This window comes from Carassius carassius, chromosome 17 (assembly GCF_963082965.1).
Source record: "Carassius carassius chromosome 17, fCarCar2.1, whole genome shotgun sequence".
Classification (NCBI taxonomy): Eukaryota; Metazoa; Chordata; class Actinopteri; order Cypriniformes; family Cyprinidae; genus Carassius; species Carassius carassius.
In genome coordinates this window covers 17,246,117-17,272,751 of record NC_081771.1, presented here as the reverse complement: position 1 = coordinate 17,272,751, position 26,635 = coordinate 17,246,117, and the positions used below count along the sequence as shown (strand labels likewise).

Genomic DNA, 26,635 nt, shown 5'->3' with positions numbered 1-26,635 from the left:
TGACATTGGTCATTTGGGTCAGAGTTCTTTTTAACAGGTATTTTTAGTTATTTGTTTTGATATTTATGCGTTTGTCTCTCCTGATTTAATATTAAATACACTGTGGTATGTTGTATTTTAAAAAATGTTTCAGAATTTAATAATGTGAATTGTTCTAATTATGTTGTAGATGTTCATACTCTATTTTCTGGGAAACAACAGAGACCTGTTCATTTTAACTTGGCGGCTGCACTTAGTTACATTGGGATGTGATGGAGCGTGCACGTGGAGAATGAGACCGATATATGTTACCAGTACAACAAAGCTACACCAGCCTTACTAAATGAGCTAAATGGACTCTCTTTAATATCTCAGTGCTGATCTGGTCTCTCTTGATGCTGAATCATTAAAGTTCATATGCTCTGAGCAAACGGCTCCATTCTAATCCCTTGTTCTCCTTCCAGACACACTCTTGGCCATTCAGACAGAAATTAATATTTAACATGTGAAAATGAGGCTCACTGTAATCTCTAATCACATGCCACATGCATGCACACCAGTTTTAGTAGGTCTTCAGAGGCCAGTTCTCTCATTACTCGGGTGTCTGCTGCCAAAGAGGAGGGCAACCATGTGCTGTTGGGTAAATGAGCACAAAGGCAACGGCTGGGCCACTATGAGCACTGGTGCATTGTGACGTCTTTCATTACCTTTACAGCTCACCGGGCCAGACCTGCTCCTCTCCTCTGCTCACCTAACCCCGCCAGCTGGCAGACGGTTAGGTGTCAGCTTCCCCTGTGTGTGTGTGTGTGCATGTGTGCCTTGGGGGGTAGGATGAATTGCTAGAGACAGCGTCCGGATCCAGTCAAAGGCAGCTTGCGCAGGTGCAGAGAGGCAGGGTTGACATGGTGCTCCAAAAGGCCATTGCCGCAGCCCGCGAGGGAGACCTGCAGAGCCTGCGAGAGCTTGCTGAAACTGGATGTCTTACCGGTACCATTGTGGATGCTCAGGGGGCGGGACTGGTGCATCATGCTGCACGCTGTGGTCAGCTGGACTGCCTTTGCTTTCTGGTGACAGAAGCAGGGTTCGATGCTAACACAAAGGCCCTCAATGGAGCCACACCTGTCCATGATGCTGCAGCTACAGGTCACACCCGGGAACTAAAGTGGCTCGTACAGGTTGCAAGATGTAATGTACAGGTGAGTGGAGAGGTTATGGAGCTATGGGTCTTAGCTCAGTGGTGGGACAGAGTTTGGATTGATCAAATGGGTGATTTACTTTCTTTCAAAGACCATAAAAGATGATGTTAGAAAAGATGTTCATGCTGTGCCATGCAATTAAAGTGGATGGTGACCAAGCACTGTCAAGCTCCAAAACCACCATAAAAGTAGTCCAAGTGTGACTTGTGTTCAGTGTAAGTCTTCTGGAACCATTTGATCACTCTGTGCTATGAAGAGACGAATAAAATGACCAAAGCGCCTATTTTTACTTGTGCCAATCTCTGTCTGCTTGTCTTGTTGGCAATTGGCTGTTTACGCTAACTTTGCTCACCACTGTCTGGTTGAGCAAGAGAAAGTTACAAAATAATCCAAGCTTAGATAAACCACAAAAGAGGACCCAAGGTAGCCAAGACAACAACGTGGAGGGTAGGCATTTTGGATTTAGCTTTCGTCGTAACTGGCCCATATTAAAATTTATCCGTATTTTTTTCCCCGTATTTTTCCTATCCCACTCTTAATTTTCCCTTTATGTAAAAAATAAAATAAAAAATCTTAATATTGTAATAAAATAAATGTAGAAAAGAAGCGACTAAAGGGTATCTAATACTAGGAAAATGTCCCTATAAAATATTTTAAAGGATTTTAATAATATGCAATTATAAGACTATAATAAGTCTATTATAAAACGACATGTCTTCAATACACTGGGGTGCAAATATTAATAAAAATATTGAGGTCTGCCAATATCCCCATTATGTATACAGTGCTTCGCAAACGTATTAATACCCCCTGATTTATTTTTTTAACACATTTGGTTATGTCGCAGCATTATGTTAAGCAGCTGTAAATTACTTTTTTGCCACATCAATTTACAATTAATACACTATAATGACAAAGCAAAAAACAGATCTGTGATTTCTTTGCAAATTTATTAGAAATGAAAAACTGAAATATTTACATTGCATATGTATTCACAAAATACATAAAATCTGTACTTAGTTGAAACACCATTGGCAGAGGTTATAGCCTCAGGTCTTTTGGGTAAGATCAGATGCAACAAGCTTCTTCCACATGGATTTGGGGATTGTCTGCCATGGGGACCGTCAGTGGACAGACATTTTTAGGGTTATCCAGAGATGTTCTATTGGGTTCAAATCTGAGCCCTGGCTGGGCCTATCAAGGTAATTTACAGAAGTGTGTATAAGCCACTCTTGCATTTTCTTAGCTTTGTGCTTATGATCACTGTCCTGTTCGAAGGTAACCTTCTGCCCAGTCTGAGTGCTCTAAACCATTAAGAATATCACTATATTTTGCTGCGTTGAGCTTTCTTTCTACTCTGACAAGTCCGCAAGTATCTGTTGCTGAAAAACACCCCTACAACATGAAAGCTGCTGCCACCACAATACTTCACTATTGGGGTGGTATTGTGCAGGTAATTAGCAGTGCCTGGTTTCCTGCAGACACTTTGAATTGAGGTTTACCAGACTGGAGAATCTTGTTTCTCACAGTCTGGGAGTCCTTTAGGTGCTTTCTTGGTCATCACTGAGAAGAGGATTGAGTCTGGAAATACTACCACAATGCCCAGATCATTGGAGTATTTCTCTCATCTCCATATATGATCATGGAGCTCAACCAGAGTGACCATCTGCTTCTTGGTCACCAGTCTAACCAAGGCCCTTCTCTTGTGACGTCTCAGTTTAGCAGGAGGCAAGCTCTATTAAGAGTCCTTGTTGTTCCAGACTTCTTCCAGGTTCCAGGGGGAAGTCATGGCCTAATGGTTAGAGAGTTTTACTCATAACCCTAAGGTTGTGGGTTCAAGTCTCGGGCCTTTGAGCAAGGCACTGAACCCCCAACTGCTCCTCGGGCGCTGCAGCATAAATGGCTGCCTACTGCTCTGTGTGTGTGTGTTCATCGCTGTGTGTGTGTTCATTGCTGTGTGTGTGCACGAATTCTAAATATGGGTCACCATAATTGGCTGTATGTCACGTCACTTCACTTCTCTTAAGGATTATAGAGTCTATGCTCCCTTGTACCTTCAGTGCAGCAAAAATTGTTTTGTAGTCTTTTCCAGATCTGTCTCAACACAGTTCTGTCTGCAAGTTCTTCGAACGTATGGCTTGTTTTTTGCTCTGTTATACCTGTTATACCTTATTTAGTCAGGTGTGTGATTTCCCAAATTATGTCAAATCAAAGGACTTTGCCAAGTCCATTGCTAAAATCTAATTGCAACACTATTTATAAAACTGTAGTAGTAAGATTGATTTTATTTTTAGTTTCCACAAAAATATTTAGTATAGCACAACGGTTTTCAACACTGATGATAATGAGAAATGTTTCTTTGACACCAAAACAACATATCAGATTGATTTTTGAACGATCATGTGATATTGAAGACTGTAATGCTGTTGAAATTTCATTGTTGTAATTACAGGAATAAATTACATTTTAAAACATTAAAATAGAAAGCAGTTATTTTAAAACTGAGTGTTGTTTTGAAAGATTACTGTTTTACTGTATTTGAATCAAATAAATTCAGCTATGGTGAGACACCTCAGACTTGCATACTATATTGAAAAACTTTGTACATGATGTAAACTGCCTGCCATAATATAATTTTGCACAGTGCATGGTGTGGTCATAAGGGATGCGAATTTCTAAATACCATAGCTAAGCAAAACCTGCTTCAAATATAGCACCTTACATAAGAAGTTCACCCGGTACAGGAACGGTGTGAACGCAGAATGGTGTGAATGGTGTGATTACATCACTTTCCCTTGCTCTGTTTACTCTTTGCTCGGTAGTATTGCATGACTGCTGTAATCATGACCAGATGGGTAAGAGGGGGCTCAATCTAACCGTTAACACTGTTTGTTTACCAGGGAAGTACAGGCCATACTGCTCCTCCAAGACCCCCCTGCACAGAACCTTCTCACACTAATGCAAACCGGCTCTTTTAACATCGACAACCTCTTGATCTAATTTATGGCCAGCTGTGCTGTATTAAAGTAGATGTTTTAAGTCCCTTGTTATCATGGACTAAAGTGATAACAATATTCTTGGGTGGTGGCCTTACTGGGTGTTCATCTGTGTTTTTTATGCCTTTGCTTGCCAAAGTGAGGTCGAAGTTGTATGTGGTTCAATTATTAATGAACATTTCCTTGGTCTGATTAAATAAAGATGGCTACACTAATTTGATCACATTGGTGGAGTAGAGGAGTGATGGCCCGTCGAGGAATGGGGTCTGTGTCAGCAGCAATAGATTTATTGTAGGATGGACAATACACACTGTTGCTATGATGGTGTTATGATGACATCATGAAATGAACTATCAAACTGTATGTTCTTTCAGTTTATGACTCAATGACAGCTCTTTACCAAACTGTTGGCTTATGATTTTAAGTGGCTGTATTCTAACATCACATAAAAAAAGAATAATAATAAACAATTTATCAGAATCAAGAGAGCTTTATTATCAAGTATGTTTACACACACAAGGAATTTGATTTGACGATAGGAGCTTCCAGTGCAGAAGAAAGTACAGACATAGTGCAGACATACATGATAGTGCAGGAATAACAGTAGGGATTGAATATAACACTAATACAAAAAATAAAAATAAAAAAACCCAGAAATTAAATAATATATACAGAAATAGAAGTATAGGGAATAAATATGTTATAAGTGTGCAGATATGTTATTTACAAAGTGTGCAGTTTACAAGTGTACACATTTTGGATCCGGTGTATAAATATGTCAGTTGTGATGGACGATGTATAATTCTGAAAGTTTAATTGTTCAGGCTGAATATAGCCTACGGGAAAAAACTGTTCTTGTACCTGGCTGTTCTGGCAGTCAGTGAACTTTAGCGCCAACCAGAAGGCAAAAGTTCGTAGAGAGAGTGGGCTGGGTTTGAGGGGTCCAAGATGATTTTCTTAGCCCTTTTCCTCACTCTGGAGATGTAAAGATCTTGGAGACTGGGCAGAGGGGCACCGATAATCCTCTCAGCAGTCCTGATTGTCCGTTGTAGTAGGTCTGTCTGATTTGGTAGCTACACCAAACCAGACAGTTATGGATGAACACAGGAAAGACCCAATGATAGCAGAGTAGAACTACTGTATTTCAGCAGCTCCTGTGGCAGGTTGAATTTCCTCAGCTGGCGAAGGTAGTACATCCTCAGCTGGGCCTTTTTAGCAAATTTTTTAGTCTATATGAATGTTCCAGTTCAGGTTGTGCCCAGGAATCTGAATGCCTCTACTGCAGCCACAGTGCTGTCCATTATGGTGAGTGAAGGGAGAGCAGGGGGGTTCCTCCTGAAGTCCAAGATCATCTCCACAGTTTTGAGCATGTTATGCTCCAGGTTGTTAAGATTGTACCAGACTGCAATCTCTTTAACCTCCTCTCTGTAAGCAGACTCATCTCTGTCCTTGACGAGGGCGATGATTGTAGTGTTGTCCGCAAACTTCAGATATTGCAGATATTCGTGTAGAGGGAGAAGTGCATTGGGGAGAGAACACAACCCTGAGGGGCGCCAGTGCTGATCGTGATAGTCCTGGATTTGCCCAGCCTCACTAGCTGCTGCCTGTCTGTCAGGAAGCTGGACAGATGGAGGTGGGCACAGATGGAGGTGGGCACAGAGAGCTGTGTGAGTTTGTCTGAGAGAAGGTCAAGCATGATGGTACTGAAGGCCATACTGAAGTCAACAAATAGGATCCTTGCCTAATTCCCAAGTCTGTCAAGGTGTTGCAGAATGTAATACAGTCCCATGTTGACTGTTTGCTCTGTAGGCAAAATGAAGAGGATCCAGCAAGGGTCCTGTGATGTCCTTCAGGTAGGTCAGGACCAGTCGCTCAAATGACTTCATGACCACAGACATGAGATCGACATATCTGTAATCATTAAGTCTAGCAAATTTCGTCTTTTTTGGGATCGGAATGATGGTGGAGCATTTGAAGCATTACATTTATATTTACATTTAGTCATTTAGCAGACGCTTTTATCCAAAGATGAGAACATTAGACGCAATCAGACCACCGAGAGAACAACAACAGTATACAAGTGCCATGACAAGTCTCAGTTAGTCTAGCACAGAACACACACAATAGGGAGCAACAGGGAACTTCACAAAGTTCCAGTGATGTGTTTAAGATCTGTATGAAGATGGGGGGCCAGTTGGTCAGCACAGACTTTTAAACAGGCAGGTGAAACACCATCTGGGCCTGTGTTATACTTTCCACGAGTCCACTAGGCGTGACATAAAAATGGTCACCGGAGAGTATGCGCGGAGGCTCTGAACGGACAACCGTGTGCCTCACATTATTTGTGAACATGCGGACAAGTATGCGCGGTCAGTAGGCTTCAAAAGCATGTGCAGACTGTGTGAAGAGCCCGTTGCTACTCTAACCTTTACAATCTGTCGATAAAACAATATAAAGACAGCCAGATGTGCAGTAATTCTGGGCAATTGTTTGTTTGCATGTTTGTTGAGGAGCAGTCCATCAGCAAACTCTTTCGTTAGTATAAATACAAGTAGTCAGTGTCCACGCTGTACGTGTAAGCGTCTGGATCGCTTACGCGGAAAGTATAACACAGGCTTTAGATATCTGCTTCCTGGAGACCCTGTTCACTTCCTCTACACAGACCAGCACAGGCTGAATGGTGGGGGAGGCGAGTTGCAGGGGTGGTGGGTTAATTGGGAAGTGTAAATCAGAGTGGATGGGGGGTGGTAGACTGGCCTTTTCAAATCAAGAGTAAAACACATTCCGATCATCAGCCAGTTGTTTATTCTCCACAGACTGCTGGGGTGGTGTCTTGTACAAGGTGATGTTATTGAAACCAGTCCATACTGATGCCGGATCGCTGTTTTAAACAGTTTTCTCAGCCTTTTAGAGTAGTTTTTTTAAGCCACTCTGATCTCATTTGTTAGTCTGTTCCTGGCCTGGTTATACATGATTTTATCCCCAGTTCTGTAAGCATCCTCTTTGGCGTGACGAAGCTGTTTGAGTTTCCCAGTAAACCACGGTTTATCATTATTAAATTATAAGAATGTCCAGTTGGGGATGCACATATCCTCACAGAAAATGATATATGAAGCTACAGTCTCTGTGAGCACGTCCAGATCAGTGGCTGCATATTCGAAAACACTCAATACCTCACTGATTATACTCTTTTCTTTAGTTTCCTCACTACTTAGTCAAACTCTATTTGAAATTTCTGGGTCAATATTTAATGATATACAAATAAAAATTAACTTGGGGGCTAAAAATCTAGTTTAAAACTTTTTTTTTCTTTTTTTTATACCATTTTTGAGAAAATATATATAGTTAATTATGGTTAATGTAACCATCAAGTAAAATTAATAACATATTCTACTTGCATTTTAAATCAGTTTCAAAAATTGTTAAAATATATTTGTCTAAGAAAAACATATTTTTAACAATACTATGAATTATAAATACAGAAATATTATGTTAATGACCTTACTGCAGGGGCCCATTCTGTAAGATTATTTACTGGTTGCCTTTTCAAGAACTTAATTATTTTTTTCTTCATTATGCTATAAATTTGAAATTTTTATATTATGTGGGCTAACTAAATAAATACATAAAAGTAATTGTAACTTTTTACCTCACAATCTGGACTTTTTAAAAAATTGTCAGAATTGGGTAATAAAACTCACAATTACCTTTTTTATTTATTTAGCCAACATAATGTAAAAAAGAAAAGATTATAGCATAGCTAAAAAAAAAGCCTGATTTACTTTTTATTTGTATTTTTTAAAGTGGTAGGAACCCAAAAAAAAAAAAAAACAGAGTTACAAAATATGTAAACTCAGATTTCTGAGGAAAAAAAGTCTGAATTGTATATTATACATTATATAATGTATAGTATAATTTTAAAGAAAAATGAGAATGAGTATTCATGTATATAGTAATATAAAAAAAATATAGTAAAATAAAGTTATTTGTGTACAAAGAAAAAAAAAATGAAATAAAGAATTGTTTTTTATGTCTATACTTATTTGTTTGCATGTATTCAGGATCAGGATTCTGGTGGGGCCTCTCCGCTCCACCTCGCTGCACGGTTCGGCCAGGTGGAAGCTGTCCACTGGCTGCTGTCTCATGCGAATGGAGCAGAAGTGGAAACAAACTGCGGTGCTCTTCCTGCCCACTATGCTGCAGCAAAGGGTGACCTCACCTGTTTGAAGCTGCTGATTGGTCAAGCTCCAGGGTACAGCGCTATGAGCACAGACACGTAGTAATGACAGAGATGAATCTCATGTGGCAGAGGTGGATGAAAAGGAGCATGTGACAAACTGTTTTGGGTCACTAGTCTTGTAGGTCACACATGTCAAGTTATTTATTTGAAAAAATTTGTGTCTTTTTTAAAACAGATCCAATGATTTCAGTTAATGAAACTATTTACTTTAGCTTGATTTACTTCATTAAATTAAAAAAAACTTTAATAAAAAATATTAAAAATAAAGACATTAAAATAATAATAAATGTTACACAACAAAACTGCTAAAACTTTAAAATTAAAATGTAAAATATAATTAAGACTAATTCAAAATATTAATAAAAAGTATGTACAAACATCTCAATGGTACAAAAATAATCCTGACTTTTATCTAACATTTACCTAAAGTAAATAGACATTTTGGCACGTTATGATGATATGATGTCTATTCATCTATTGACATGATTGAGCAATCACGTTTCAGAGCTTATCCACTTGAACCGATTTCCTTCTGAAATTAATGCAGTTGGAATAGCATATAACTCAATAATATTTCTAACAGCATCTGACTTCTTATATGTAATTATAATCATATTATTTATTATTGTATAAAATTATAATTACAACCCCAGTTCCAGAGAAGTTGGGACATTTTGTAAAATGCAATAAAATCAACAATCTGTGATTTGTTATTCTCTCTTGACGTTTATTTAATTAACAAGTAAAAATAAATGATTATTTCCAAAGTTTTCACTGACCAACGTAAATGTATTTTGTAAATATGAACAAATTTTGATTTTTATTGGCTGCAACACACTCCAAAAATCTGGGACAGAAGCATGTTTAACATTGTGTCACATCAACCTTCCTTTTAATTACAATGTTAATTTTTTTTAGGAATTGAGGATACTAATTGTTAAAGTAATGCAAGCAAAATGTTGCTCGCTTAATACTTGACTTCAGATGCTCAGCAGTCTGTGATCGTCGTTGTCTGATTTTACTTTTCATGATGATCCATACATTTTCATGGAGTCAGGATCTGGACTGCAGGAAGGCAAGTCTAGCACATTCACTCTGTGTCTATGAAACCACGCTGTTGTAGCACATGCAGAATGAGAGCTGGCATTGTCTTGATATAATAACCATGGACTACCCATGAAAGACATCATCTTGATGGCAGTATATTTCTCTGTACAATTCCAATATATGCCTCCATGTCAATGGTACCTTCGCACATATTCCAGTCACCTATTCTCTTTGCTCTGCTGCACCTCCATACCATGACAGACGTTTGCTTTTGATTCTGTCGCTAATGAAAGTCTGGATGGTCCCTTTGGTCTTTGGGACTGAGAAATCAAAATCCATTTTTCTCGGAAACAAGTTGAAATGTGGACTCATCTGAGCACAGTCACAGCTCTGGCCCAGAGAACCTGGCATCATCACTACATAGAATTGATGTGTAACTTTTTCCTTGAGTAACAGATATTCAAGTTGCATATATTGATGCAGCAGCAGACTGTGGAACTGTAAATGACAGTGGTTTTCTGAAGTACTCCTGAGCCCATGTGGCTATATTTAACACTGCAGCATAATGGTTTCTTATTCAATGCCATTTGAGGGCTCAAAGGTCAAGCACATTCAACTTTCCTGCCTTGCCCTACATGAACTGTGATTTTTCTGATTTACCCTGAATCTTTTCACAGTATTATGTGTGGTACTTGGTGAAAGAACTACATATTTTGCAATATTGCATTGCAAAATGTGATTTTTGATTTGTTTGACACTTTTCTCATGATCCAGCTGTGCTTGCAAAGACTGAGATGCTCCTCATGTTTTATACCCAAACATGATACCTTGACCTATTATCAATTCACCTGCTTCCTGTGAACTGTTTCAAAACAGTTCAACATGGATATTCTATAACCTTTTCACTCTTATTTTGCCTCTGTACCAACTTTTTGGGAATGTGTTAGTTAATATTTGTTAATATTTACAAAATACATTTAAGTTGGTCGGTGAAAACTTTGGAAATCTTTTCTTTCTACTTTTGGCAGTTAAATAAAAGTTCAAAAGAATTAACAAATCACAGATTCTTGATTTTATTGCATTTTACAAAATCTGGAATTTCTCTGGAATTGGGGTTGTATATGTATATGTATATGGGGTTGAATTATTCTATATAATATAAAGTTTATTATTATTGCGTATTTATTTATGTTATAATTAATTAGAGACTAAATTTTACTTTAAGATTTTTTGTGAATGTTATAATTTGTTATTCCCTCTTGTACTGACCACAAGACATTTAAAAAAGTATAAAAATATAATGGATGCACCCTGTCTGTCACGTCTCAACATACTGGAAGTTGAACCGTCAGAGCTGCTTCTCACTGTTACTGAACCTAAAGTCCTGAACCATTAACACCTCAAGAGATTGCCACTGGGTTCCACAACCACTGTGACTGGAAAAGGGCTTTTGGTATAACAGACTTACTGATTTAAGATTAAAATTAGGTTTGTAGTTGACAAGTTACAAAAAAAGTAATACAACTGCCAGGCTGTTAAAATAGTTATACTGTTAAAATGATCAGTAGTTTTATGAAGACCTTGGGGTTTCTGCAGTTTTGGTGAAGTTTTAGAGATTGTTCCACCACTAAAATCCAGGACTATCACGATCAGCACTGGCGTCCCTCAGGGTTGTGTTCTCTCCCCAATGCTCTTCTCCCTCTACACGAATATCTGCAATATCTGAAGTTTGCGGACAACACTACAGTCATTGGCCTCATCAAGGACGGAGATGAGTCTGCTTACAGACAGGAGGTTAAAGAGCTGGCAGTCTGGCTCCCCCACCTTTCAACCTGCGCTAAGGTTTTAAAAGTGCACGCTTCGATGGTTCAACCAGGTGTTTGCTTTTTGAGTCACTGCTGAGTCAGGAGGGAGCTTAAATGTTAAATTTTGTTTAAACAGCTGCTTTCAAAATCATAAATTAGCATAAATTTAGTAAAGCATTTACGAGTTTTGCGTTTAAAAATCACTGATACTTGATTTACTGAACACTGTTTTATAATGTTACAAATAGGGCTGCAAAACAAATAAATCATGATTAATCGATTCTAAATAAAAGTTTATGTTTACATACTATATGTGTGTGTATTGTACAGTATATATTTATTATGTGTATATAATTACACACACATATATGCATATATTAAGGAAAATATATTTATTTATATATAATATAAATTACAAGTGTTTACATCAAAAATTCAAACAATATAATATTTTTTACAAATATATATACATATATGTGTGTGCATTTACATATACGTAATAAAATATACACAGTACACACATATAGTATGTGAACATTAACTTTAGTTTGAATCAATTAATCGCGATTAATCACTTTGCAGACATAGTTACAAGAGATATACATTTTAAAATAATAATGAATCCCAAAAAGTATCATGGTTTCCACAAAAATATAAAACAGCATAACTGTTTTCTACATCTAAAATTTCTTAACCACCAAATCAGCATATTAGAGAAAAAATGAAAAAAATAAAACTATATATATATATATATATATATATATATATATATATATATATATATTGATAAAACTTTAGTATATGGACCAATTCTCACTACTTACTAGTTGCTTATTAGCATGCCTATTATTTACACATATTGGCAGTTTATTAGTACTTATAAAGCATTTATTCTACATGACCATATTCTACATCCCTAATTCTACCCGATACCTTAACTTGACAACTACTTTTCCTAAACTTAACTACCCTATTATCCTTAACTAACTACTAATAAGCAGCACATTAGGAGTTTATTGAGGCAAAAGTCATAGCTAATGGTTTGTTAATAGTGAGAATTGGACCTTAAAATAAAGTGTGACCCAAATATTTATTTTAAATTGTAATAATACTTCACAATATTGCTGCTTTTAATGTATTTTTAATCAAATACAAAACCTAAACTTTTGAATGGGAGTGAAAAATCTCAAACAAACTGCTATTCTTAAAAACCCAATGAAACTAAAAACTATAGGGAGCCTATAACGAATTCCCCTTTCTGAGCTGGCAACAAATTGATATCATAACTGAACAATTCCATACGATCCCATGTACTTTAAATTAGCCTCCAGTGATTAATATCCAGGCAGTAATTAGTTTAACAGTGGTGGACGTTGACACAATCATTGGCTCTATTTATCCTTAGCTAAAATAGTTGATTTACCAGACCTTACATATTGTCATGGCTTTAGCACATGTTTGAGTCCTTAAGCGCAAGCGAGTGATTCTCATGTTGTTGGCCACACAGGCCAAGATGACCAGTGAAGGGGGAATGTGTGTCTTCCATAGAAAAGGACATGGGAACACCAATAGCGGAAGAGGGATTTTACTCAAAGATATCTTTTAAGATTAACATTTTTCATAAGCCTTTAAAAACTCACTTGAATAAACATCCAAACTGCTGTTTTCTCAGGTGTGTTAATCGACAGACAAATATGGGCGCCACACCACTGTATCTGGCCTGCCAGGAGGGACATCTACATGTTGTGGAGTATCTGGTCAAAGACTGTGGAGCTGACGTACTTCTTAGAGCCCAAGATGGTATGACGCCACTGCATGCTGCAGCTCACATGGGCCACCATGCATTGGTGGTATGGCTGGTGGGTTATACATTTACTTCTACAAATATATGCTTCACAGTCATGAGCTCTACTACAGGTACAATGCTTGTTTGGACTACTTCAGGTGTCTTTCACAGACGTCAGCCAGTCTAGTCAAGACAATGAAGGGGCGACTGCTTTACACTTTGCTGCCAGTGGGGGGCATCATGGCATTCTGGAGAGGTTGTTACAGATGGGATCAAAGGTCAAAAAGGATTACTGGGGTGGCACTCCTCTACATGATGCAGCAGAGAATGGGGAGATAGAGGTGGGTTTAAATTAGGATGTGAGTCTATTGTGTGGCGTCTAAAATGATAAATGTTTTTAATTATGCTTTTATGTCATAATAATCATGTAAAAAAATATTCCCAGTGCTGTCGAATCCTCCTGGGTCACCAGATCAACCCAAAGGAAAGAGATGTAGATGGGTTCACGGCTGCTGATCTGGCTGAATACAACGGCCACTTTGAGTGTGCCAGATACCTTCACTCTGTGGAGAGAAATGTAAGGTTCATTTCTCATGCTGGCAAAAGAGATATTACATCAGTATGTTGATCATTTAAGTTAGCGATCACCGTTTCACTCAATCTTGATTGTGGAAATACTGAAAGTAGAGACATGACATAAATGAATTATGCTATCTATGTTTTGCCACGGTTGACCCAAAAATGCTTTTTGAACTGAAGGTCAGAAATAATGTCTACTGAAGCTATTCAAATCGACTTAAAAGATAATTCATGGTCAAATGCAGGATGGTTAACCCTCTGATGTATTCATTATTAAATGACAAAAGACGACATTTTCTTTTATTTATCCTAATATTTAATTTTTTATATTAAAACAAGAATGTAGTCATTAAAAATTAGTTTGTTTATTTATTTATTTATATGAATTTTATTTATTCTGTTAATTAAATAAAATTATTATGAAATTATTTTGTTTAATAGTTTTTTTTATGTATTTTAGATGAGTTAGAGATCTGCCACCATGCATTTAAGGTGTGAATTAAGTCAGTGAAAAATTTGTAAATAATCAAAAATAAATGTAAACCTTTTAACCCACAGCATTATCATTTTATTCTAAATGTAAATATTCAAAAATTAATTGAAGTGAAAACAAATATATACACTGCAGATTACAGTAGATTAATTTTCATTTAGTAAATTATATAAAAAAAATACATTAATAATTGCATAATAAAATATTCCTTAGATATGTTCCTTAGAAATATAATATTCCTATGTTGTTTTTGACCATTTTCGTCATACATATTGAATTATACTGTTATGTTTTTATAAAAAAAACATGGACAGACATGCATAAAAATGAGAAAGGGTCAAAGGTTGTCGAACATGGTTTGGATGTAAAATCATACCATGAATGTTTAAAAATGGTCTGTTGTTGACATCATGCATCAGAGGGTTAAAGACCTTGCAGTGAAGTGTCACATAGACAAGCTCTCATCCAAATACATTTCTTGCCTCAAAAAGTCAGTTCTGTTAGTTGTCCTGTATCCAGATCTTCCACGATTGATTTGTTTTGACTGACATGTCTGAGCGTCTATGAAAATCAGGCCAGTAACTTTCAAGGTGTCACATAGCGCCTACTTTCTAAGAAGCTTTTGTGTGCAGTGGACCTCAATGGATTCTCAGCCTTTTTGTTTCACATGGTAAATAAGATGCTGCTCAATTTAAGTCATAAATTTTTCAAGGGTGAACATGGTAGTGCTGTCAGGGCGGGCACAACAACTGAACCACATTGGAAGAGGAATTAATTCCACATTTAGAGCACAAAATTGATGGGTCGCCTACGGGGGATACTGCTGTTGTAGTGATTTACTGTATCTCACAACTGTGCATTCTTTCTATTCTTTTTTGAAGATGTCCATCTGCATTAATAGGCGGTAGAGATAGCAGCTGTTTTTGCTGTTCCCATTCAATTTTTTTGTCTTGGATTACTTCCAACATACCTTGCTTAGCTGATAAAACACGTTTAACAAGCTAATACTGAATGTGTGAGCTAAAATCCATATGAACAAATTGTAAAGGAGCTGAATATTAATTTCTGTTAAATAAACATGTGTAAGGTGCAGGCCATAAATTTATGTTATACTAACCTCTGTGGATTCTTTTGGTTACTCAGCTGTTGAATTGTAACCATACTGACAAACTTATGACAATACAAGCTGATTTCCATGGTTGAACCTGCAAATACTTTTTCATTGTGTCAGATCATTTAAAAAAGTTTTTCCACTTTTCCAAGTTGGGCTGGAACCATAAAGCAAGTTCTAGATTATAAAGCGGAAATGTTAAAACAAATAAAGCCAGATCTAGGGCTTAAAACCACATTTTTGCTATGTCAACAGGTTAAAAACCAGTTAAAGCCAATTAAGAATTCATTTAAGTTTCATTAAATTTGAAGTACCATATCTGAGATTTCACAGAATTAATTACGTGGTCTCCAGTCACCCTGGTCACACTTTTCCATAGATCTAATGCAGTAATATAAGCTCCCAATCAACATAGGCATAAATAAATCAGCTATTCATTGCTCCTCTATCAATGTGAGAGACTTAGGGTGCTGCTAGATGTCATAAATTAAGCCGACCTGCCCCAACAATAGAGATCTAATTAGTGAAGGGAGGCTGTTGAAGCATCAGATGCAGCAGTCTCTCTACGTGCTGGGGGTGTATCAGTTACCTTCTCACCAGCAGCCTAGCTCAGGTAGAGGGCCGGGGGCTGAGCTGGTTATGGGATCCACAGGGTTTGGTTTCAGGGTTTTTACCATTCTAATGCTTGGAAACAGATACTTGATCTAACAAATTGGCTGGAGAACAGGATGTTTGTTGGCTTCAAACATGCATCTGATTGTTTATCTTTTTTTCCTTTAACCCTAATTCCATTGTAACGCATCTGATCAAGCAGTACTGCCTTGGATGAATACATATTATAAGACATTGTTTTTGCTGATTTCCCCAGTAAAACCTAGACTTATCTAACTTGATAAACACTGCCTCTGAAAAGCTTGGGGTCAGTAAGGTGCTAATTTAAGTTAATTGTTAAGCAGCAACTGTTTTAGCACTGATAATAAGCACCTAATCAACATGTTAAAATGATTTCTGGAAAACTATGTGACTCTGGCTGCTGAAAATTCAGCTTTACCATCACAAGAACAGAAAACAGTTATTTTGAATCGTAATGATATTTCACTGTATTATAGTTTTTACTGTATTTTTTTTATCAAATAAATGCAGCTATGGTTAGTATAAGATACCTCCTTCAAAATCATACCAACCCCAAATTTTCAAATAATAGTTTATAGAACTTTAAAATAAAAAAAATAAAAACTAGACGGAGATAGAGTCAAAATGCCAGGAAGGTACAAGTGTCCTGATGTCATATTAAAATAAAATATATATAAAATCTAAAATAAAATAAATAAATAAAAATCATAAGAAAATCTTAGTAAATCAAATAATTTGACCTTTGACAAGGCAATGATGGTTCAGGTTGTAAAATGTCATGTGATGTACCTCATGAACAACACAAAATGATATTTATGAATGAATTTGTTGGCTTTTACAATGACAAGTAGATTATACAATTTTTTGTGTACATGTGTATCACAAAATAACTTGTTACTACACTTTTCCTATTTTTTTTTATCATGGACACTCAATTATATTTCATTGACCTAAAATTGTTTCCCAGGCCTCCCACTGGAAAGACTCTGTATGGTCCATATCATCATTATTTCAGGAATAAAGCATTTTAGTTTTCCTCCTGGTCCGCTTATAAAATTGCAAGTTGTAGTGTACTTCACAAGGTTTTATTCCACCTCAGAGTGCTCGGGACAGGCCATCTTATTTCCTAACGGTGCCTGTAATGGATTGCTTGGGCGTTTGGCCAGAGAGTTGCGTGCTAGGTATTTCCTCATGTTTTGGTTTCATCCCAAAGAGGTCACCCTCCCTGAGCACGGCCCTCTGCTCAAAGTGTGAGTGCCTTCTCCCTGAGACAGCTGCAATCAAATAAACAGATCAAGGGTTTATTTTACAACATGCATATATGCTTTCCTCCCATCTTATTCAGGCAGGGATTTAAGAGGCCAGCTGTATTAAATGCGACTCTTTTGGCTACCCAGAGAAGGTTTATTTCAGTACAGCAACAACAAAAACTGCACTCAGATTGGGAAATGTTCTTAGTGTGATGTACAGTGAAGCTCCATGGTTTGTTTTTTGCAGGTACTTTCAAGCTTTAAAAAAAATGCTTGGAGAGTTTGGTCCAGCATGGGGCCTTTATAGAACTGCCAGTGCTAATCGGCCACTAGGGGGTGGTAAGGAAGCTTTTTTACGAGTTTACCCCCTGAGAGGAATCTTTCAACGTGTTTCTCATCAAATGTTCAGTCATATCTCAAGAATGCTCTGATTGCTTTGACCTTTAGTGGTCCACTACACATGGAACAGTGTTTACCATGTAATAGAGAATGTACAATGGCACACCAAACAAATGTTTACTAAATGCTTTTGGTGCACCTGCAGATGCAGGGTTTGCTGTAAGCAATCTTTGTTTCATGATTTCCTTTTTTCATTTTCTAAGGCAGTTGTCTTGAAGTCATTTTGCTTTTTGACTGTACACTGATCAGTGAAGTGAAGCAAATGAAGTGCATGCAAACATTGCTGTTTCTGAATTCTTGTACTTTTAAATGCTCTGAATTTGATTTAATCATACTTCTCAACTATAATGAACATGTACAGCATGAACACATTCTAAAAACATAGTATATCCTACATTGTTTTTGTTTTTTTGTGACTAGTGGTCCTTGACTTATGACCTAATAACTTTTTTGGTACCTGTTGCAGTTAAACTGTTAAATGAGGAGTTTAGATTTAAATCTGATGCTTTCTCAGCTCATCTGACCTTATGGGATAGACAAATGTCAACTGTTTCCACACTTCAGAATCACAGCAGATGCAGCTGGTTATCTGGGTGTTGTTCACCTACTGTATCATGAGTTCACTTATTTGACTTGCCTCTAGAGAATTATGCATATTCAGATATATGGCATGTCCATGAATTTGACTAGCTTTTACCAACTGACAAGTGAATTGGCACCAAAATTGTACAGATTTCATTTTGACTCAGAGCCTTTGATGTCAACAACAAAATCAGAACCGACACATTATTTATTTCTACTGAATACCATTGTTTTACTGTAAGCATTTATACATTGTATTTCACAAGAGTGTTTGTCTATTTTAATTTCATCACTGAGATTTCCAGAAAGTACCTAGGCCAATGACAAATAACAGTGTCCATGTTAAATAAAAGAAGAAATATATATACATTTTAAATCTAGTTTAAAACGCGTGGCAGAAATCTTTGTAATGTGGTCTCATTTGGACAATTTTTCATGTATTATTAATTCATTTAGAAATTGTTAAATACCAATTACAACTTCTACTAACCTTGCCTTAAATGCTCAAATTATCTGACTTATTGACCTTCACACTCGAGGGTCTGCAGGTGTCCTCTTTTTGATGCTGGAGAGATTCAATTAACTGACCTAACTGAATTGTCATCTATTTTTCCAGGGCATACATTATTAAACAAATAATGGGAAGGTTCCATTCATGCAGTGCCCCATCTTTCAGGCTAAGACTTGAGAAAGTTTTTTCTTCTTCTATTGTTGATGTGTGTAATTTCATGTCCCCAGTCTAATGTGGTTTCAGAGATCAAAAAGCAACAACAACAACAAATGAATGAACGAGATACAGTGTCTCTGTCCGCTCGTTCTGATTTGACAGTGTCCTGCTTTCTATCACACTGCTCGCTTGTTCGCATGTGCTGATTGGTTTGTTCATTAGTGACATTGCCGGCTACCCAATCCGCTGTGTAAATTATTAAGTGCATTCTCCTATCAGAGTTTATTGTTTATTGCCTGTTGGGCAATGGCCAGTTGTTGGGATGGTGTGGATGGAGTCAACACATCTCTGGGTTTGGTGTTCACATCGTGTGTCACTATCTAGTGACACACATTGATCAGGTGCTGCCTGTGTGGATATCAACTATAATTAAGAGGACAGTTGTTTGTAAGTACTTATAGTGATTTTAATACATATTGAGTTTGTAGAGCTAATGCATTGTTGGTATCTTTTTTTTCTGTAGTGTGATTATTGAAGGTTTTTATATATTGTAGTCTATCTGCAATATATTACAGTATCTATATTGTGCCTTTGAATGTTCACAGTTAAGGGCTTCTAAACTAACAAATTAGAATGTATTATTTATTATTTATATCCAATTGGTTAAATACATTAAAATTCTATATTCTGTATGAAACTTTATGATACTTTGTCTAAATAGTTTAAAAACAAAACAGTAAAAATGTACCTCAAACATTTAAATGAATTGAAGTATCACAAACTATCACAGTATATGAAACATTTATATAAGTGGGTATTAAATGATGGCAAAGGGAAATGAGGATGCATAATCAAAAATCCAGTATATACTAGTATTATGATTAATTGAACATGTATTTGGTATTGTAGCTTGTCTTCTTTCTGTTTAAGCTGCAAAACACAAGAGCTTAATATGGTAGAAGTTTACCTGAGCTTACTTGCATAATTCAGTTACTATTTATAATATAGAATCTATCCATTTGTTTATGTAAAACAGCTAACATGGAAAGAAAGCCATCTTTAGCTTATTTATCATCCTTTCTTTATTTTAACATAAACTTTTCAGCACAGATGATTTGCTGCTGTAGACACTTTGGACCATTTTCACTCAGTTCCCTTCATGTGAAAACTGTCAAACATGTTCATCATGTGTTTTATCCGAAGGTGTAAAAGTGATTTAACATAGAACGTATTGCTTATATGTCAACCCAAGTGTGTGGTCTTGAATTCCTCCACAAAGCAGAGAGATGAGGAGGTTTTAACCTTAACCAAAACTTACACAAACAGTGCAGACCTTCCTATTTCTACCATTCCTGGTTTTTTTTTTCTCCCCCAAATAATTTTATTGAATGTACAGTACTAAAACAGAACATTGAGAAATATCCCACAGCCTCTATCTGTTTCAGCTCTTCGGTGTTGGTCTGCTAACTTCATTCTGATTCTGGTTTTTAAGATGAAAGTCTGGTATATTTGAGTGATTTTATCTGTGAGTTCTTTTCCCTCTAAGTAACTGGTGAAAAGGAAAGACTCTAAATTGCTATGCACCAGGTTTCCACCATATTACCATAAAGGACTTGGAAATCCAAATGGATTTGATGCTTCTGCTTTAGTCTCACTCTCTCCATCAGTGTTTGTGTGGCCCATGAGGTAGCGGAGAGGATGGGAGGACCATGTTAATCCAGCATCCACTGCCTAACCCACAGAAGAGGATAGCTGATGAAAACCAAATGTGCCATGGTGTTCACTGGCTTTGAATAAACCTTCACACAGAGACAGATGCATCCTGATCGTGAGTGAGGAGCTGAACTGCTGCTCAGAGGTCACGAAGGAAAGAGATTCCACTTCACTAATGTAGTTTTGTCCCAGATTCCCACATACCCCTCCCAAATTGTATCTATTTATGAATTGCACAACTTCTGAGAAATTTATTCCTGCCTTCACCCAAGCTGTGTCACAGCGCATTTCGTGCTGTTTGGACATCAAAGTGCCGTGCAAGAGGAAATTGGGAGGACCACCTCACAGAGACTGAGCAAAATAGCATGCTGCGGCGTATCAGTGTTCCCTTTGATGCTCCATGCGTGTGTGTATTTTACAGAGAGCCCTTTGAGAGCCACATTTGATATTCATTCTGCATGGAGTCCATTAGGATATTACAGTTTCATCAGCGGTGAACTAAATGTTTCCATATACTCTGCATTTTCCCTCTGGTAAAGTGGGATCTAGATGTTGGGCTCAGGTACAACTATTTTGCCCCCCAGCTAGGGCCCCTCTTACTGTAATGCTCACATATCACTGTTCGGACCACAACACTGCACAAAAGAAAGGCCACAAATAGCTTTGTTTCATGTATATGATTGTGATGTTCTGCTGTGTAGTGGGTCAAATTGCAATAATTGGCCGGTTATTCCATTGACTTACAGGTCTGTGTAAAATAATGTGCTTTGATGGCGCACTACCTGAATCAGTAAATATTATATGATAATAAAAGCTCTTTGTATTGCAGCTCTGTCCAGCTGCCCAACCTCTGGAAGAAAACTGTCCTATAGAAGAAGAGCTCAGAGAGAAACCGGCTGTGTCTCGGCAACCCAGCTCCGATTATTACAGACAGATCACTAATACACACAAAGCCATGGACAGTCTTAAGGTGAGTTTTATACTTTTTTGAAAAATAATACTCTATGAATGACAAAGCATATACCATTACATCTGTTCCACAAATGACCATTTGCAAAGACCCGCCCCCCTTCATTACTGTCACTGTCCGACAAGCCATGCATCATGTGAAGCAAAGAGAAAAAACTGATAACATGCCGACAGAGAAAACAGAGCAGGTCACTTTTGGTATGAAACAAATTCTCAGCTTACAAATTTGCTAATTTTAAAGAAATTAAACACCACAAATACCATTTTGTGGCTCTCTAATTTGTTGTGAGAGATCCCTGTGGTGCCTTAGTTCAAGTGGAACATGAAGCGATCATCTGCCTTTTTACTAGTTATAGCTTGAAATAAACATGAATGAACATCAGAAGGTCTTATTTCAACCATGGAAAGATGTCAGTGCACCATTTTTCAAGTTCAAGTCTACCAACGTTAATCTACTCTCCTGTCTGTTTTTCTGTCTAATAGTTTAAATAGTTTATCGTTAGCATGTTGCTATGCTTACTATTCAGCACTTTAAAAGTAAAAACACTTTATTGATACATTTTGGTATTGAATTTTTTTTTTTTTTTTTTAGCTTTATACTGTAACTATTACATTTATCTCATTTTGTCAACGTTTTTTTTTCCCCACTGAGCATGCATGTAAATACTTACTAAAGCTTAAAGTATAATTTAACAGGTGTTTACACGTATGCTAGTGTATGTGTATAGGGTATGTAATAAATAAAAATAAAGGTGACTAGGTGCCAGACTTTTCTAACTGCTCACTGTATGCTTAGCTTGAACATGCATTTGAATTTTTATTTTTTTGCACCAATTAGTTTCTCCACTAGGCAGCAACACTGTTCTGGCCTGTCATTTCACAGTTAAAAAACAAACAATTGAAGCAAAACAACAACAAACTACAGGAGACTGCAACAAGATGGCCACATTGACGAGCACTTGCGTGAGGGGGTTAACGTAATAGTTCGCCTCAAAAATTAATTTTAAGAAGATAAGAAGATATTTTGAAGAATGCTGGTAATCAAACAGTTGCTGGTCCCCATTGACTTCCATAATAGGCAAAGGAATGCTATGGAAGTCATTGGAGAGCAACAGCTGTTTGATTTTCAGCATTCTTCAAAATATCTTCTTTTATGTTCAATATAAGAAAGAAACTTTTTTTGAGTTGTTTAGAATGATATGAGGATGAGTAAATGATGAAATAATTTTTGAGGTGAACTATTCCTTTACGAGATACTTGTAGCTCTAGTTGATATGAGTAAAAAAATAAATAAAAAGAAAAACATTTAGCTGTCATAACTTATGGAGCAGACACTAGGAAAAGGATGAAACTTTCTAGCTGAGTATGTGTCGAGTGCCTGTTTTAGCACACTCACATAAAGTATACTTTGAATGGCTACATGTCCAGATTTGCTTGCAATCACATCATAACTGAAGTATACTTTGGGATTTAAATTGTGGCTCAAACGATGCTTTAAAACGTTCCCTTCATGGAGACTTTGGAATAGAAATATTATGACAGAAAAGTGTGCTTTAAGAGATTATAACGGGCTGTAGTAAGTGTCCATTGTGAAATGTCTGACTTTGCATTTAATCTCAATCCTACCAGCATCCTGAGACAGAAGATTCCCCTCAAGCCTGTTACCCCCCTTCAACACTTTCACCTTCTCCTCCCACTTCCACCACTACCCCCTCACCTCCATCTTCTACCTCACATGGGAACGTTTTCCAGAATGTCCACATGGCCACTTCGGGTGAGAAAGCCCTAAGGGGCTGTTTAATACCTCTATAGCTGTTGTAAGTGTATGTTCAGCAATTCTGACAGACTTTTGTGGGCACTGCTGTCACCATTGACTCATCCTTCCTTAATTTCACTTGATGACTTAATTCCAGTTCAGTGAGTAATGGTAATCAGCCTATGTGAATATGATCAGAACATAATTGGAAACAGATGAGAGTAACAAATGATGTTCTTGTTCTGATTGTCATTGCAGTGGTGAAGAACCTTAATTCCAGTACGCCTCTGAGTAAGCCAGTACCAGAGAAAGGAAAACTGTTTATGGGAGAAATGAAACTGGGAGATGTAAAATCCATTGCCAGCCTTAAGAAATCTGGACTGACAGCAGATTTGACCATTTCAGTTAAGAAATTTAACATCCACATACTCTCATGATCATTGAATCTAAGGTTGTCTTCGTCACAGTAGTAGAATACAGTTGTCATTCCTGTATTAGAATGTGATATAGAGTTACATGACAACTACATTCCACAACCAAACTGATTCCCTTGAATCTTCAAGACTTGCCTTTGTGTGAGAACAGAAATAAACTGGGTAACTAGTTGTTGTGTGACCACATCAAACTTAATCGCTTTGCACTGGACACAATTTTTTTTTTTTACATTTTTGAGATCCATTAACTCATGGAGATCCAGTTGTTGTTTTCAACCAGAGGAGTTTAGCTTAGTGATAAATCCACCATACACTTTACATTTCCAGTGTCATGGAATTCACCATCTTAAATATTTACTACTGTACATTCACTGTTGGTATGGTTGCAGCCATTATTCACAATCACTAGCATTAAAATGCACAGCACACACATTTACAGTAAAATCTATGGTCCTTTTTATTAGATTTAAATTTTAGATAAAAAAAATTCTATATTGATATAAAAACAAAAGTTGTTTTAGTAAATATGGTTGTCAGTCCATAAACACTAACCATGTGAATGGTTACTGACTTAAACTTTTAAGAAACGTACTTAAGCACTTTAGCATATGCAGAAGAAAACTGCATTAAAAAAAAACCTTTAAGACGTTAGAACAGGTTAATTAAGTTCTTGATTTGATATTAGTCAAGAATGATAGTGTTGTTTTTGTTTTTCATGCACTTAAGTCCACAATTTGAACTACAGTGCTTGCCAATTCATGCTTGATTGTTCTCTTTTAGAATAAAATGGTGGTGTTACCGACAGAGGAGGCTAATTTGTCTGATATTGATTACCTGGTACCCATGCATGATGAGAAGGGCAGACCTATAGCAGAATGGAAGAGGCAAGTGATGGTACGACAGCTACAGGCCAGCTTATTTGATCAAGAAACCCAGAGGTTAAAGGTGGGCTACAAATATTGCAATAAATGTCTTAAATTTTAGACATAGATAACAAATCTAAGATGATGTCCTGACTTCATCTTTCTCCAAGTTTGACTTTTAACTGTAGATTTTATATTATTTAACAGGAGAGTGGTACTAGATATACAAAGATGGACAGTTGGAGGTACTCCCAGGCTCACAATGCCATCCTGGGTCCATTTGGAGAGCTTCTAACAGAGGATGACCTTATTTATCTAGAGAAGCAAATTGAGAGTGTGTCGATGCAAAAGAACTGCGAGGGTTACGAAATGGAGCTTGCTCGTCTGGCCGAAGAACTTCGAAACATTCTTCCGGCACCCATCGTCAACATCACGGTCAACACACAGTACAAGAACTCTACACAGACTCCCTTACCCGTTTGGTGCAACCGTATTTCAGGCATTGTGAAGAGTATGTCATTGCTTATGACCAACCTAACAGACCAGCCCTACTGCAAAATGCCAAACACAGAGCTTGTGAATGTCTTCTCTCAGCCATCAGAGAGGCAAGCTGTCAACAGAGGCAGGAGGGAGAAGATAGAAAATGAGATTCAACAGTTTGGTGTCTCTGTGAGGAACTTAAAGTCCAACTTTGAGAATCAAAATGATTCCTCACAAAATGATTCTGGGATGGCAGAATCATTGGGTGAACAAGAGCAAGAACCAGTAAAAAATGGTTCAGATGAGGTCTCTCAAAAACAAGAACAAAGACCAGAGGTTGACCAGATTGATGATTCATCTATTGACTGTGTCATCAGTGATGCCATGGAAAGTACAACCCTGCGCAAGGAACGTATTGTGGTCTTGTTCCTGGGTCACTGGAAGAAGTCGGCTTATACGGTGACTGTGAGAAATGCTCAGAGAAAGCAAAGCGTTGACTCTCTGGATATATCTAAGAAGCCGAAGTATGAACGTAAAGCTAGCTTGGATATCTCTCCAAAGAATGCCATGGAAAATGGCACATTGGGGCACTTCTTCAAGCAGAGAAGTGCCATCAATAAGATGATTGGGAACTGGAGAAGCATGATCTCATTTGTACCGTCACGGCAAATCCGAAGACTCAACCGGCAGCAGGCAGTTTACTCACCTGAGCAGTTCCTGCCCCGTGTGGATGGATCTCCCGTCGACTACGACACACTGACACTCGACCTCTTCATGCTTGGCTACTTTCACATCCTTGAGCTAGATTTGCCAGCAGATGAGAGGAAAATAAGACACTTGCTGTGCTTTGAAGTTTTCGACCATGTGGGGCGTTTCACATGGGAGACTGTGCGTGATTTTCACAAAGCTGTAATTCAGGACATTGAGGCGGGGAACCGGGAATGGAAGGATGGATTTGAGGACATTAAAGTGAAGTTCTTCGGAGATGGATCAGGCCAACCAGAGCTAGAACACGTAGAACAGACAACGACGGTAGAAACGAGGCCTGTGCCTAAAGTCATTGTACAGACACCTACCCCAGATGAGAGCGATGTCCTGAAAAATAATGCAGATATTAGTAGTCTGACTAATGAGGAGATTTGCAAATATATTGACCGTAGTTTTGCTTTCTGGAAAGAAAAGGAGGCTGAGATATTTGATTTTGAGGAATGACAATAAGCCTTTTGGGGGTGGGGGGGTGTACATAGAGATTCCTTATTATCTTTAAATATATTTTTTTGCATTTGATGTAGAACATGTACCAATATTTATAGAGTTATGACATGTAAGGCATGCTTTTGCCTTTTTTCTCCAATTTTCTAGGAGTGCAAGGTAGAAGACTGCCATAAACTGTAAAACGTGTTGGCCTTTTTGTCAGAATTATCAGTATGTGATGTAAAATGATTTAAATGCCCTTTTCTGTTCATTTTTTGTTACTTCTTGAGAATCAGATATTAAGAGACTTAATTTGCACCAATACTGGAGGCTGCTTACTCTAATGATTAAATAAATGTTCATCTGACTGTTTACTCCTATACAGAAAGTTCTGTGTGTCTCTTTAAGAGCAGGTGGGAGCTTAACAGTAGTATTTAGATTCTGAGTATAGCCCCCCCAGAAT

At 37.3% G+C, this 26,635-nt stretch overlaps 1 protein-coding gene across 1 annotated transcript; it reads left to right on the top strand.

The window, feature by feature from the left end:
* Window positions 1-98: 98 nt before the first annotated feature.
* LOC132161240 (espin-like protein) lies at window positions 99-26,628 on the top strand. Its single transcript, XM_059571161.1, has 10 exons — window positions 99-1,175; window positions 8,233-8,423; window positions 12,936-13,122; window positions 13,208-13,390; window positions 13,495-13,626; window positions 21,306-21,446; window positions 23,075-23,219; window positions 23,460-23,605; window positions 24,416-24,580; window positions 24,706-26,628. Exons 1-10 carry the CDS (start codon window positions 882-884, stop codon window positions 26,188-26,190), a joined length of 3,069 nt encoding a protein of 1,022 aa, XP_059427144.1. The 5' UTR covers window positions 99-881; the 3' UTR covers window positions 26,191-26,628.
* The last annotated feature ends 7 nt before the right edge of the window (window positions 26,629-26,635 follow it).

Excerpts from the sequence above, each read along its gene's own strand:
- LOC132161240 (XM_059571161.1), top strand. The coding sequence starts at position 882 with ATGGTGCTCCAAAAGGCCATTGCCGCAGCCCGCGAGGGAGACCTGCAG. Across the intron at positions 1,176-8,232 it reads TTGCAAGATGTAATGTACAG|GATCAGGATTCTGGTGGGGC; the intron begins GTGAGTGGAGAG and ends GCATGTATTCAG. Across the intron at positions 24,581-24,705 it reads AAGAAACCCAGAGGTTAAAG|GAGAGTGGTACTAGATATAC; the intron begins GTGGGCTACAAA and ends ATTATTTAACAG.